The sequence below is a fragment of the Bactrocera latifrons genome, unplaced genomic scaffold (assembly GCF_001853355.1).
Source record: "Bactrocera latifrons isolate USDA-ARS-PBARC rearing strain unplaced genomic scaffold, ASM185335v1 scaffold_307, whole genome shotgun sequence".
Taxonomy (NCBI): domain Eukaryota; kingdom Metazoa; phylum Arthropoda; class Insecta; order Diptera; family Tephritidae; genus Bactrocera; species Bactrocera latifrons.
In genome coordinates, this window is record NW_017536708.1 from 260,910 (window position 1) to 275,686 (window position 14,777).

General features: G+C 34.5%; 1 protein-coding gene and 1 pseudogene across 1 annotated transcript in view; one reads left to right on the forward strand and one right to left on the reverse strand.

Moving 5' to 3' along the window:
- The first annotated feature begins 3,350 nt into the window (after positions 1-3,350).
- LOC108970682 lies at positions 3,351-4,065 on the forward strand (annotated as a pseudogene).
- A 752-nt stretch (positions 4,066-4,817) lies between these two features.
- LOC108970683 overlaps positions 4,818-14,777 on the reverse strand; it is an 11,868-nt gene continuing 1,908 nt past the window's right edge. The window contains exons 2-3 of the mRNA XM_018936205.1: positions 4,977-5,376; positions 4,818-4,924 (exon numbers count right to left, since the gene is read on the reverse strand). Coding sequence (XP_018791750.1) covers positions 4,818-4,924; positions 4,977-5,376 — 507 coding nt within the window. The remainder of the gene's footprint in view (positions 4,925-4,976; positions 5,377-14,777) is intronic.

Genomic DNA, 14,777 nt, shown 5'->3' on the forward strand with positions numbered 1-14,777 from the left:
GAGATAGCCGGGCGSAGTCGTCATAGCRGAGGAGCGTCAACACCGCCAGGACACCGTCATTGAAGCCTACACGAGCRCCGBCAGAAATAGTCGAGCGTGGTCGTCGTAGCACGGGAGTGTTCACGCACGCCGCAGGATATCGTCAGCGAAGCCTACGCGAGCGCCGGCAGAAGTAGCCAAGCGAGATCRTAGTGGTACAAAGCAGCCAGTCGTCTAGTACCCAGGCGCGCAGCAGAGCGGGAAACGGTATTGCCCTAACGGGCCACACTGAACCGTTACCCGGACAGCACTTTCCTCGGGCGACGACACTACAACGCGGGAGACAATTTTATAACTTGAATTATATAATAGAGATTATATTATATTATATTATAGAATAAAATACGATTCGCCCCATACAATACGAAGGGCCCCAATATTTACAAATTTATTGTAACGAACCCTGGACACGGCGAGTATACCTCAGCAATTTATACTTGTAAGAAGCAGGGGCAGCAAAAAGCTTCGTAACAACCTTAACATCAGTTTTGCTCCAACGAATATTTTTAAGACCTCCTGTTTTATTGATATCATTCGGTATTACAGTATTTAAGTCCTCATTACCTAAATTTCGTGTAGTGTCAGTGAGTTGATCTTGTGCTTTAAACTTGAAAGCTCTTCAGAACTTTTTTATTATGTATAACAACTTGGTCGTTAGTAGGGTTAGTCCTTAAAGCTTTTTCAATCGAAAATTCTTCAGTGGTTTATATTGACACTTTTCCAATAAGAACTTCAAGATGCTTCGACGTCAACTTTCCAACTCTTAAAGTATTGTGCACATCTATAAATGTCGTATCTTCTTGTTGACGCATGTTTTGTTGGAGTTCAACCAGGCGGAATTGTCACCACAGATGTGTAGCGGGTTTCATATGTTCTGGCTGTTGAAATACTTGATGTCAGTCATTTTGTGAGGAACAAACCGTGCATACACTTTTCGTAAGACCAAATGTTCGGTCCAAATACGATAAATCGATGTTTTGGAGATGTTCAATTGAATTTCCATAAATTTCAATGATGAATTCGACTGATTTTTGATGAATTCACGCACAGTTTCGATGGAATTTCCGGTGATCACGGATTCTGATCGACCCACAAATTGTTCGTCATTTATGTCCCCACGACAACTTTGAAAACATTGAAACTACTCGTGCACACTGCTACGCGATGGCCGTCATCGCTATAAACTTATTTCCTCAATTGAAACGTTTTGGTAAAAGTTTTTCCAATTTTAAAACAAAATGTACTGTTAGCTCGTTGACCGAAGCTCATTTTCGCACCGATAACACAAACAAACTGACACTTAAAACGCAATAATTTCACTTCCAAGCAATAAAATGTCATGAAATTCTCACTGGGAAATCGATAAAGATAGCAGATTCTAACGCACCAGTCGACATATATGAAGATAGCGCCACTTTTGGGGCCAAGATTCAAAAAGTCCTGTTTACAATAATGGATTGTCCTTATTCAATTAATGTACCACAATTGGGTTCATTAGATAGGTGGAAACTAATACAAACAATTAAGGAAGGGCTAAGTTTGGGCATAACCGAACATTTTATACTCAACAAGTTCCAAGAATAAAAGCCAAACAAGTACTTTAAGGTGTAAAACCAATCACATATAGTACGGTACAAAGTCACCCAGAAGTTCGAAAATCTTAATATTAAGTATGTTGGGGCTAAGGAAGTATTGGTGTGATTCATTCCCATTTTTGGCATACAGACATTCTATTATAAGAGAAATATATATCTCAATTTGATATATCACACGTTGACTGAAATTGTCCATCAAAAGTCAACTACAGGTACCGGGGTCTAAATATACGGTACGTAGAAGCTTGAACAAGTTTTATTGGATTTAAACTATTTTTGGTAATAAGATGGCACACATTAAAGATATTAGTCGTGCAAAGTTTTATCCCGTTATATAATTTTTTCTTCATTGGTGTATTGGAAACTAAACGAATCAAGTGAAATTTAAAATTGTGCTTGTTGTTCGATTTTTTTCCATTTTTACACTGTGATATACGAATGTTAGAAGAATGTCACGTACTAAATTTTGTCGAAATTGGTTGTTTGGGTTTCGAGATATACGATTTAACCACGGTGCCATGCCCGTCGTCTAATTTTCACACCGGCTCCAATAGAACTCTATCAAACCATGTGAAAACATTTAATGTTAGTGGCGTATTTAATTATTGATTTATCGCACTTTTAGTACTTTTTAACATTATCTTTATATGGGGAGTAAGTGGGGTTACACTCCGAATTCATCCATTTTCACATTAATTTACAGTCAGCAAATTTGGTTGTTGTAGCTTAAGTGATTTAGACGATATGTACATCGAACTTGTCAGAGGGCGGGGSCATGCCGTTAAGGAAAGAAAATTATAATACTCTGTAGCAACTGGTTGCATTTGGAAACTATGGGAAAGTGAATCTGTTGAAATGTTGCAACAACGAATGAAATGGAAAACAAAACAGGTCAATTTAACAGATGGGCAAATAGTAATTACTAAAAATGAAAAAACTCAACCAGCCAGGTGGTCATTAGGTAAAATTATTAAAAATCATCCAAGAGGTGATGGAAATATAAGTGTTGTAAATTTAAAAATACAAAATGGCATACTTTAACGACGACCTGTTTACAAAGTGTGCCCACTGGAAGCAACAAACACTAGAACAGTAGAGCCAAATCAGGTTACTGGTTTATTGACTTTAAGAGTAACAAAAAATAGTGCCAACTTACAACAGTCGAGTAAAACAAGCAAATTGCTCATGTGGTTATTAATAACATGTTCAGACCGACACATAATCACATTTATTCCACTAAGATTAGTGTTAGTTAGTAAATTTAACATGATTTCGCCATGCAAAATTTACAGGTCTTATACCATGTTCAGACCGACACTTAATCACACGATTTCGGCTGTTGAACGGATTATCCCACTAATCTTAAAATTTTTTCAAGATTTCGCCATACAAAAATGACAGTTCAAAATCACTTCATCAGAATGATTTGAAACTCATCCACGCTAAATCTGTCTGTGCGATTCTGATTTTGCGTCATCTGTTGGTCAAATTTGTTTAATCGCATCTGATTTTGACACTATAAACTGTCAGAATTTAAAACTAACAGACAAAGAAGATAAAAAATAAAACCAAAAATCGACGTTGTTTTTAAATCAAATTACAAAATAAATAAAATATGGAAAAAACCCCCAAAAAAAAAGAGAGTAATGTGGAGTGAGACTGCCGAGGCCGACCTAATAGGGGCATGGCAATTAAAAATGCCATATTTATGAGGAAATGTCTGCTACTATGCTTTTGGCTGGACATGAATATACGTCTACTGAAATCAAAATAAAATTGCACAATTTTGCAAACAAATACAGGTAAGTAATAAATTATGAGGTAAACATATAACATAATTTTTTTATTTATTTTTAGACAAGAAAAGCAGAAAATTAACCCATCGTGTAGCTGCCCCAGTCGGTGGAAATATTATGAGGTGGTCCACTAAGCGCTAGGCGGCATTAAAAGCTTTTGTTCCGCCGAACTTGTGGAGGATAGCATTGATGGTAACTTTTAAGCGCATTGGAGTAGATTCCAATATTCATAACAAAATAAAAAACGTTTATGGAATGTTTCTTTACACTTTTATTTGTTTCTTCTATTTTCAGTTGACATTGATCCAATTTATGTTGAGGCCGATGTAGAAGGAGAGTCGCCGCTCCCAAGCTCAGGCGATGGACCTTCTACGTCGCATGGTTGCGCTCGGCCATCGTCAAGCGATTCTGCCAAAAAGAAAAAAGCAAAAACAATAATGGAGGAAATTAAAGATGACTTATTAAAGGCGACTGAGGCGATGAAGGAAGACAATGAAAAGCGCCTTTCTCTCCTACAGAATAATAACTCACCGAAATACGAAACGAACGCTTGTCTTATTTCCTCTGCTCTTGGGTTGACATTTCCACAAATATTAGAGACGTCTTCTGGTAACCTGTCTCTTATACACATCTAGATGTGTATAAGAGACAGATGTTAAACAAAATGAAAATATATATGTAACATATATAAAATATAAAAATRTCTGTTTTTTTGTACTGGAATTGAGTTATGAGATATGTAAGTATGGATCGATTGAGATTTAATAATATTTAAAAGTTTAATAATAACTCACCGAAATACGAAACGAACGCTTGTCTTATTTCCTCTGCTCTTGGGTTGACATTTCCACAAATGTTAGAGACGTCTTCTGGCAACTGCCGAGATTCGTTTTCGATTTGTTGTGCTGCAATCCACTTTTCATTAATTCATCATTTTCCTCATTTAAAAAATTGTGCAAAACGCAGCACGCTTTTATGACAATTTTCGTGTTGACCATGTGGTTATCCAAGCCTTTTTCAACCCGTCTAAACCTACCCTTTAAATGACCGAAAGCATTATCCACCACTTTTCGGCATTTCGAGTGTACATAGTTGAATTTTTTTTTATGCAAAGGTTGGTTTACACAAAATGGGTATGGTTTCATCAAATGTTCGTCAAATTTGAAAGCAGAGTTGCCCAACAAAACGACTGGAACATTAACTGACGACATTTGTCTACTTATGTCTTTAAATATAGTAGATTGTGTCAACTCGCTTTTTAAAGATGATCTCTCAAATATTGAAAAGTCATTACAACGGCCTGGACTACCAACGTTGATGTATATAAAGCTACATCTATAACATTAAAGAAATACATTACGTGTTTAAACGAGCTTCATGAAAAAGCTTACGTTGCATCTACTAAAGCCAAAAGAACTGTGGAATACCAGCCTTTGTAGTTGTAGTAGTCAACAGCATCTTCTGCAGCTGGGCGAACTTCTATATGACAACCATCTAAAACTTAAAAATGTATAAAAACCCCAATGTAAAAAATTTAACTTATTACCTATTGCTCCTAACACTTGAGGGAAACCCAATGACTCAAAACCATTTAAATACTCGCGCAATCGAATTTCGTTTATTGGGAATTTCTTCAAATACAAAGGCCACAAACAACACCAGACTTCTTGACAGAAATCAATTAGAATAGAGCAGACAGTGCTTTTACCAATTCCGAACATATTTCCAATTGTTCGGTATTCTGCAGAAGAGCCAAGAGCATATAAAGCAATAGCTATGCGTTTCTCTAATTGAATTACTTTGCGGTAGTTAGTGTTTTTCTCCTCCAAACCTTTCACCATAATACACAATTTAATGAAAGAATTACACTTCATTCGGAAGTTGTTTTTAAAAAATGCATCTGAATTCACCTGGCAGTCGATTTCCCAAAACGTTTGGCTACGAGCCTGAATTATATACACATTATAATTAAACGAAGTTATAATACCAATATTTATATACTTGCCATTATCCAAATAGACCTTGTTGAATTTGCTCTATATTGATTACACATTTTTAGTGCTACCTGTTCATACAGCAAACGTTTCAGTGCTACCCGGTTAGAATCAAACAATTCCCAAATTATTTCCATTGAGCGGAGATAATTTAAAAAAAAAAAAGAAGACAATTTTTATGACAACGTACGACATTACAATGTTTTCCTTTAATAAATACTTTGATGTTTATGGCTGAAGTGTCAAAAACATCTGATTTATAAATCACCAACGGCAGTAAGAACACTTTAGGGTTATGAAATGTTTAAATGTAATCTTTTAAATTTTCGGTCTGAACATAGTATTAATCTCATCTACGCGAAAACCCTATGCGCAACTCTGATTTAGCACCATCTACTTGTCAGCATTGGAAATCCTTACCTTATTACAGCTTATTTAGGTACTACAAAGAGTTAGATTAGTGAATATTTTAAATGTAATCGAATCACTTATAAATGTTGGTGGGAATATAGTATAACGTTCTCATGCTAGCAACACAAGCTTAATGATTATACATTAATGATACAGCTAAATCAGGAGCTGGCAACTAATACAGCAATATATTTGGATCCGATTAGTGTGTAATGGAATTTAATAGTACATTACGAGTTATTGTAATAATCTTGAAACAAATAACGAATTGTTCGTGAAAGAACAAAATAAAAAAAACGAATTCGTTTGTTAAATTTACCCTATATTATTTGGAATTATGAATACTGATGACCGAGAAATTATGGAATCAAGTATTCGAAATATTCTCGACAAGCAAAAAGATCTAGCAAAATTATTTAAAAAGAATACACCAATAGTTGCTGGCCATCACTTTCGGAGCCTTTCAGCCCGTCGGTTTTTTTGTTATTCTTTAAGCATTTATAGGGTCATCTATGAGAATGTTATGAAATTATGTGTAGGGTCGATATGCTAAGGTTTATGAAACTAAAGGTTAGTTGCATTGTATAAACCTATACGTACTCAATCCTTCATTTTTCACATACGCAAAAATCTACTACAAATTAGGCACTTGGTAAGGGTTGCCACCAAATATTCTACTACTAAAACGTTCAAATGCCTCAAATCTGATACAGTGTGTTGCTGTGTTAGGTTTTAAAATTTATAACTTTAACAATATTTTTATAAAATATTCAAATATTTTTCGATTATTTAAATACCTAAATATTAAATTTAATCAGTTTTGTCCAAAATATTAATTATTGTATCAATATATTATTAAACTTTTCCAATTTTATAAAAAAAATTATTTATATAATATTTGTGTAAAAACTATGTATTTGTTGTGAGAATAACTCCGCAGCGTTTCTCATATCTTTTCAGACAAGCCTGGGGCATAGGATATATTCGTTGTGTAGGTAAAGGGAACTGCGAACTCTTGCCAGTTGACTAGTGTGAGTCATTTTCTAATAGCTAACTTAAAAGCGCCTGCAACGACGCTTTGGTTTAAAATACCYCTTGGCAAACTTTTCAAACTTTTCAAAGTTTACCAAGACCTACCAATTCTACCTTATTTCAAAATATACAAATCGAGGTAAATGCGGACGTAGATGAAAGCAGCTTTCTGCATAAAAATGCTTTTATGTATTTTTGCGGTATTATTTAATATTTTAAACAACATAATTGATTAGTGCCCTTGCAAATTTTTGATGGTGGTATTACTGAAGAAGATTTTTTCTTCACTTCAGAAAAGCAATATAGTAATTGCCAAATAGTAAAACCACCCCTTGAATTTATAGATTTTCTATCAAAATTCGAAGATATTTATACACAACATTTTGATTCTACTTGCCATAAAATCGGGTTGTCCCAAATATTATTTGAAAAAATGGTTAACGTAAAACCGTACTATTGTTGGAAAATTGTAATTCTGATATGATAAAATGACTATTTATTAGAATCAGAACATATTTCCTAGTAAACGTTTTTAATAAAAAAGTAAAACAAAGTGATTTCAAAAACGTAAAGTTCTTGTGTGTTACACATAAATAGTAATCACGCCCGTTTGTCTGTCTACATGTGTCGGAATTTATATGTATATATGTCTGTCAGTCTGAATTATTTTGTATTTGTCAAAAATTTTATCTGTCGAAGGCCGCATTTCCATAGTTAAATTGATATGAATTTTAGCGATTAGGTTTGTACGCTTATTATCAATATTTTTTTCTTGTTTTTTAAGTGTTTTCGTGTACCAGGTATAGGACCCTTCTTTCCACCACTATTCCTTTGATAGGGTTTTTAATAAGTATTTCGCTGTGGGTGATTTAGATTTTATTAATTTTTGTCTAGTCATACTTTTATAAAAAGTAGATTGATTTAAAACTATATATAAAAAGGGTGAAAATAGGCCTCCTGGGGAACCGAACACCCAAAAAGATCGGTAGCGCGCATACGTTGCAACCTCAGAGGTGGTGAAGAAGAGCAATAAATATCCAATAAACTTTTTTTCAAAAATATTCTTGAAAGTTTTCATTAATGTTTTCCGATACAAATACTTTCTCACAAAAAAGTTGATCTACTAYATTTCTTTTAATTACATTTCTGTGCCTAAAAAAGGCAGATTTCGATCAGGTGATCTCCGCTTTGAAAAATTCTTGGAAAACAGCTGATTCTTTTGTTACTTGTAGGGTTATACAATGGTTAGTTGTTTTTGGTCATTCGAAGCGAACAGTTGTGTGTCTTTTTTGTGATTTTCGAAAATGTTAAATTGTCGTAGTATAGATCGTAAAGGCAGTAAAAGTAAACGATGTTCACGTCCTAGAAAAAAGAAGCCTCCTCAGAGGCTAGATCAGATGGAGAGTGAAACAAAATACACTAGCTCGGCTRCAAAAAAATTATCGGGACAATTACATGAGGTTTCATTCCATCCAATATTCTCATACTGTATTTTACTGTTCAAGGCCGTTTTTGCAGCTATTTCGGAGTGTGTAGTATGTCGTACATGTGGTGGCGTCGTTAAATTTTTAGAAGCAAGTCCATATGGGCGTGGTTTCAAATTAAATATTTTTTGTACAGCGTGTGACGTTAATATCAATAGTGTATTTTTATTGCCATTGATAAACACTGCATACGAGATAAATCGACGCCTCACATTCGCTTTCCGACTTTTAGGAAAAGGATTGAAGGCAATGCAGCTTTTTTGTGGTGTCATGGATTTAGCATCATGTATCGCGCAAACAACTTTTAATTCAATTACAAATATTATTGAAGAAGCTACAGCAACCTTCGCTAAAGCATCTATTAAAGTTGCTGCGGAAGGAGAACTTAAAGAATCTGCCAATCAAGATAAATTACAATTATCTAGGAATGGAATTATCGTATCCGGAGATGGCACTTGGATGAAGAGARGATTGTCTTCGTTTTTCGGAGTCACAACATTAATTGGTTATTTCTCCGGAAAAGTTGTCGACTGTTTTCTAAAAAGCAGATATTGCAAAGAGTGCGAAATTCACGGTAAGCTCAAAGGTACGGCTGAGTATGAATCTTGGTTAGAAAATCATCACGAAAAATGTGCAGCAAATCGCAAAGGTGGCTCTAGGAAAATGGAGCCAGATAGTGCTGTGGAAATCTTTCAGAGATCATTAGAAAATTATGGGGTTAAATATGCATACTAAATAAGTGACGGTGATACAAAAACTTTTTCTAGTATCACGAATGCTCAGCCATATCAAGATTTTGAAGTAAAGAAGAAAAAATGCGTAGGTCATTTCCCATAAACGTATGGGTCGCGTCTTCGCAAAGTCGTCAGTGACAGTAAAAACTCAAAGTCAATCACGAAAGAAGAGAAGCCAACGACTTCAAATAAAAAGTCAAATACATCGAATCAAGTCAAACAAGTTAGTTTGGGAGGAAAAGAAAAATTTACTGCCAATCTAATTGACAAGCTAACTATTTATTACGGTTTGGCAATTAGAAATAATATTGACTCACCTCAAAATAAGAAAAATGCTATATGGACGACATTCTACCATAAATCGTCAACGGACGAAAAACCTCAGCATTTTCATTGTCCACCTGGAGAAGAAAGTTGGTGTGATTGGCAAAGAGCAAAAGCCAAAGGTACGATTGATGAATACAAGCACAAAGCCCCTTTACCTGAAATTGTACTGCATGCAATAAAACCCATCTATCAATCATTAAGTGACGAACAAATACATTAAAAGTGGTTAGGTGGATTCACATAGAATGTTAATGAGAGTCTTAATCCGAAGATTTGGAAGATTGCACACAAGGGTAGTTCAGGAGAGTAGTTGAAATAGCTACCAATGTTGCTGTATCTACTTTTAATGACGGAGCAGAGAGTTTAAGAATGAAAAGATTACTTGGAATAACAATTGGAGGGGTACCACTATTATCTCGGAGAAAATTCGATCCGACTGGTAAAAAATAGGCAACAACAATTGCTTACTGATCAGGAAGGCATACAATATGAAGCTGGAATGGCAGATTAAGCGTAAGTTAACAAAATAAATTAAAAAATTAATTTTGAATTCTTGCTTAATTGTGCGAGTTAGTTTCTTTATTTATGAATATATTTTAAGTCCAATGAAGAACTGTTTCTTTATTTATTAAATATATACTTATATCTATGACAGTGTACAATGAACAGAGAACCTATATTATTGTGTTGTGTTTCTTTATATAGCATTTCTTGTAATGTGTTATCGATCTGTGATTCGCTGAGCTGTTTTGGTGTCGTGTGTATTGATAGATATATTAACTCTCCGGGGTCTTATAAAAAAAGATCTCCTGATCTACAGCTTATTTTCTTGATTGATAAAATGTTGCATGCTGACGTTAGTAAGGGCTTGATTATAGTTTTTTATGTATTTCATTCTTTGATACATTCTATAGAGTTTGTAATATACATACATACATATATACTTTTAAAATAGTTATTATTGTTATTATAAGTATAAGTGTATTTCTAATTGGATGTTCTTCGAAAGTGATTATAAATTTATTTAATTTTGAATATAACCAAATTGATATTTAGATTGGGACTCTAGTATTTTTAACACATGGATTTTTTCATATCCTTGTGATTCGATAAATTCTTTTATTTCTTGATCTTGATTATGATAATATTCTGAATCTATTAATACAGAAATGTTGAATTGTACTAAGTTAGTTCCTTTGATAGTGTCGTTATTGACTTTATGTATTCCATCAATTCCCATGACTTAAATTTATTACAGGATAGTTCTTTTCTGGGCTATGATACAATGGGCTTCTTTTTTTAAAAGTATAGGGATAGTACAATTGTCTCTATTCTTTTGCTTACATATATATTTGCTTAAATTATTTTTACAGTTTGATACTGGAGTATAAGTATTTTTACTTTTTGTAATTAGTTCATCTAATTGAAGTTTTCCTTGTTTATAGATTAATTGAGTGATTTTAAATGTTTGACAAATTTTATTTATTATTGGATATTTGTATACTACTATGAATGTATCTTGTAATCTTAGTATATGAATTTTTGCATATTCTAGGATATTTATAACTGGTACATTTTGTTGTTCAGTTCTAATTATTCTTTTGATTTCTTCTATATTAACTGCAACAGAATAAAAATCTCCGTTTTTTGCAAAGTTTATTGTAGTGGTCAAATCTAATAGTTCCCTATGAATTTCTTGGAACAATGTCTGATATTTTAAGGTTTTAATATTAAATTTTTGCATTGCAGTTTCAAAGTTTGAATTAATTTTCCTTTGTGAATTATTATTGTTTATTAAATCGTATAAAGTTGTTCTGATTTCTATTAGATCATTATGATCTGGTACTGCAGTAATAAATTTTAGTACTGAGCCTAAAATATCTATTGACCTTCTGCGGCGGTCGGTGGCTAGCAACTGATTTCTAAGAATCTCTACGCGGTTTAGTAATGTTTCGTCAGTTACGTCTTGATGTTTTTGTGCTTCTAAGGTTTCTTGTATTTCGTAATATGGCTAAAGTATTGCTGTTGGGTTGGTCATGTGGAACAGGTACTCTTTCCTTTCGAATATGTATGCCGGATCTGTTTCTGTCAGTAAGTATTTTTTGTCCTGCAGGCTCGTTATTCTCTGAGCTGTCATTATGGACATCAAGTTTAGTATCAGGATTGTCTGGGTGTACATTGCTTTGTAGATTATCTTTATGTAAATTACACGATTTAAATTTAAGGTCTTTATATATTACAGCGCACTGGCTGTTTGTTTGACGTGAGTCCTAAAACTAAACTTTACAATGATTTCTTAGCCTACAACTAACCATCGGCGTTGCGCTGCGCTGCTACCGTTCTGCCACCGCTTTGCCTGTGCGAATTCTATTCTGCTGACATAGCGATCCGATGGAAAATTTACAGTCGTTCACCGTGTGAACGCAGTTATGCCGACACAGCGGTTCACATGGAATATTTGGCAGTCGACTGTGTAAACATAATTATGTTGCCTCAGCGGCTCGTGTAAGGTATCGGATTACATTAGTGTGAGCGACCTGAGTGAAGGTTGCGTCGACGGATGTGTCGTCGACTGAATGGTCATCGTGAAAGTTAATTCTCGATAACTTGTACAATCCTCCCCTTCGTTGTTAAAATTGTGTCCTCACGATTCTCCTTGACTGTCTGTTTAATGTAGCGGCGTGTAAATTTTTCGCGACGATTTTGTTTCTCGTATACTTCTTCACCTGGAGTATATATTTTATTTTGTCGTTTTTTATTGTGGTATGCTAACATGCGTTTTTGTTTTTCTTTTAATATGTCCTTGATTTCACTAAATTTACTTCTTTCAAAAAATATGTCAAGAGGTTTACTATTCAATGAATATATAGTAAACCTTTTCTTTCACTGCGTTGAATACTTCTTCATCCGCGGTACTTTTATTTTTTGCTATTTGAGCGCGTATGATTTCTAAAATTGTAGAGTTTAACCGTTCGACTTGCGCGTTGTGTACAGTGCTTTGTCGCTATGCTTTTAAATATTGACTCATTGTCGGTCATGAGTTGAGAGCAGAATAGGTAAATTTGAGTGAGAACTTCTTCTTGTATTTTGAGGATTTCTCTTTTATTTTATAATTTTTGATGTATGCGTATTTAGAGTATCTATCTATGCTAGTCAGGTATGTTGTGTTGTTGATATGAAATACATCCATTTGTATAGATGTGCCTATAAATTCGGGTATTGGGATTTTTCCGTATACTTGTTTGACAGGGTGGCGTTCATATTTATTTTCTTTAATATGACAGATATTTTTACTAATTTTTTTGTGTTTTCTCTGATTGTTGGCCAATAACATGTCTCTAGTATTTCTTTTGTGTTATTCTCAGCATTTCTGTGGGCTCGATTATGAGTATATTTCATTATTTCATCTCTTTCTTTTTCTATTTCTATGTCCCTTAACTCTTTACGTCACGCTTTTTATCTGGCAAGGCTAGAAACACAAATTCTAGCATACTCTTGTTAGGAGGGTCAAATTAAGAGATAGCTGCAACTTTTTTTGTTGTACGTCAGGTGGGGCGGGGGGTCCGTTATAAGGTGGTTACTTATGGTAACCACTGTAAAATAAGTGTTCAAATTTTTCGTTTCATTTTTTTCTTTATTTAAAACAATAAAATACGTAGTATATTACAAACGACGATGGTGATTATTAAAACATTGTTTTCCTTCCCTGYAGCAAAGAGGTACTTGGCATATTATGCAGCTCCATACTGTGCGTACTGGTTTGTGTCTTTTAGTACCTCTTGGGTTTGTGGTTACCTTCAGCAAGTCGTAATGATTCAGGTACCTCGTGTTTGTGCTTCTTGATAGAAGCACATTTAGGTGAAGATTTGCCAGAGATTTGCGAAAACTTTCTCTTATTGCTGATATAGGCCGGTGCAAGCATATCTTGATAAGCTTGGCGTCTAAAGTCCTTGAGGCACAGTTCATCTAATCCTGATGTTTCGTCTTTTTGGCACTCTGTGCAATCTAAAAAATGAAASAATATGCGGTGCCACCACTTTTTAGATTTTCGATCAAYCGCGTAGCTACCCTTCAATTGATCGAATTTATCTRCGAAGTTCATGTTTTCGTTATAATCTTTTAATGCTAGAGGGCAAGCCACTTCCACTTTCTCCCCAGTTTTTTCTGTTCTTCGGACACAAACTTAATTTCTAGGATCGTGGAAATTACTTAAGGAAAACAGAACGTTTATATTTCCATTTCAGAAATGAAACCATTTGATTAACACTGACTTGATAATCGAACTCGCCGCGCTTTAGTTGCTTATCTGGCTTCAAATTTGGAAGGTGTTTACGCGATTCATTTACTGTTCCACATGCAGACAATATCCTGAAGAAACACACTTTGTCCATACCTTGTACCCCCTTTTGATAGGCTTTTTCGGCATRTATTGCTTCAGACTGCTTCTACCTTTGACTTTTATTATTGACTCGTCRATAGCGATCTTTTCAGAGTGGTTGTAGTTTTTTTTTGTAAGATTCTCGGAGCATTTCTATAAAAGGTCGCACCTTATATAATTTGTCATAATTCGGATCGTTACGTGAAGGCAAAAGATTGTTGTCATTTAAATGTAAGTGTCCAAGAATCCATGCAAAACGGTTGAATGGCATAAAATGTGATATATATTCGTCATGCAAATCAGGTGAGGATGACCAGTAGGGTCTATAACTTTAACTTTTCTTTATGCCCATTATTAAATTCAGAGCAATAAAAATGGACATCTCTTCTACAATGACTGGATTGTAAGAAACTCTCTTTTCTTGAGCATATGTTAGCCGTCCAAAATAAGTTAAAAATTTTGAGAGGAGTCACACWATGGCTCACTACTAAATCATATATTTCGTCCGGCAAATGAGATGAARGCTCAAAGTTATCAGGATCCAAAATTGTATACGTTTTCTTCCATGTGGGAGGTTGCAATGAATGAAATGGTAGCGGAACAACTTGGTTAGCCGGTTTATTACTTCCAAGTAGCTAAGCTAATGGAATTTCATCGCCAGAATCAAACTCGTCATCTGACCGAAGAAGATTCTGGTCTAATAAAGGARACTYCTCTTCCCATTGATCATCCTCAACAGACAGATTACCACCTGTACAGCTATCAATGTCTGAAGGTATATCTTCAAACAAGAATGCTTCAATGTCCCGATCCGACAACTTGTTCTTGGCCATTTTACCTAAAAAGAGTAAATTTATTCTACCTTGCACTTCACCGTGAACTTTCTCATAATTTAGCCACTTACCGCACGGTGGTTACCGCTGCTAACCACTTTGAATAAGTCTAATTTACTTAAAAGTTTTAAAAGATTTTACTTTTTTTTTTTTT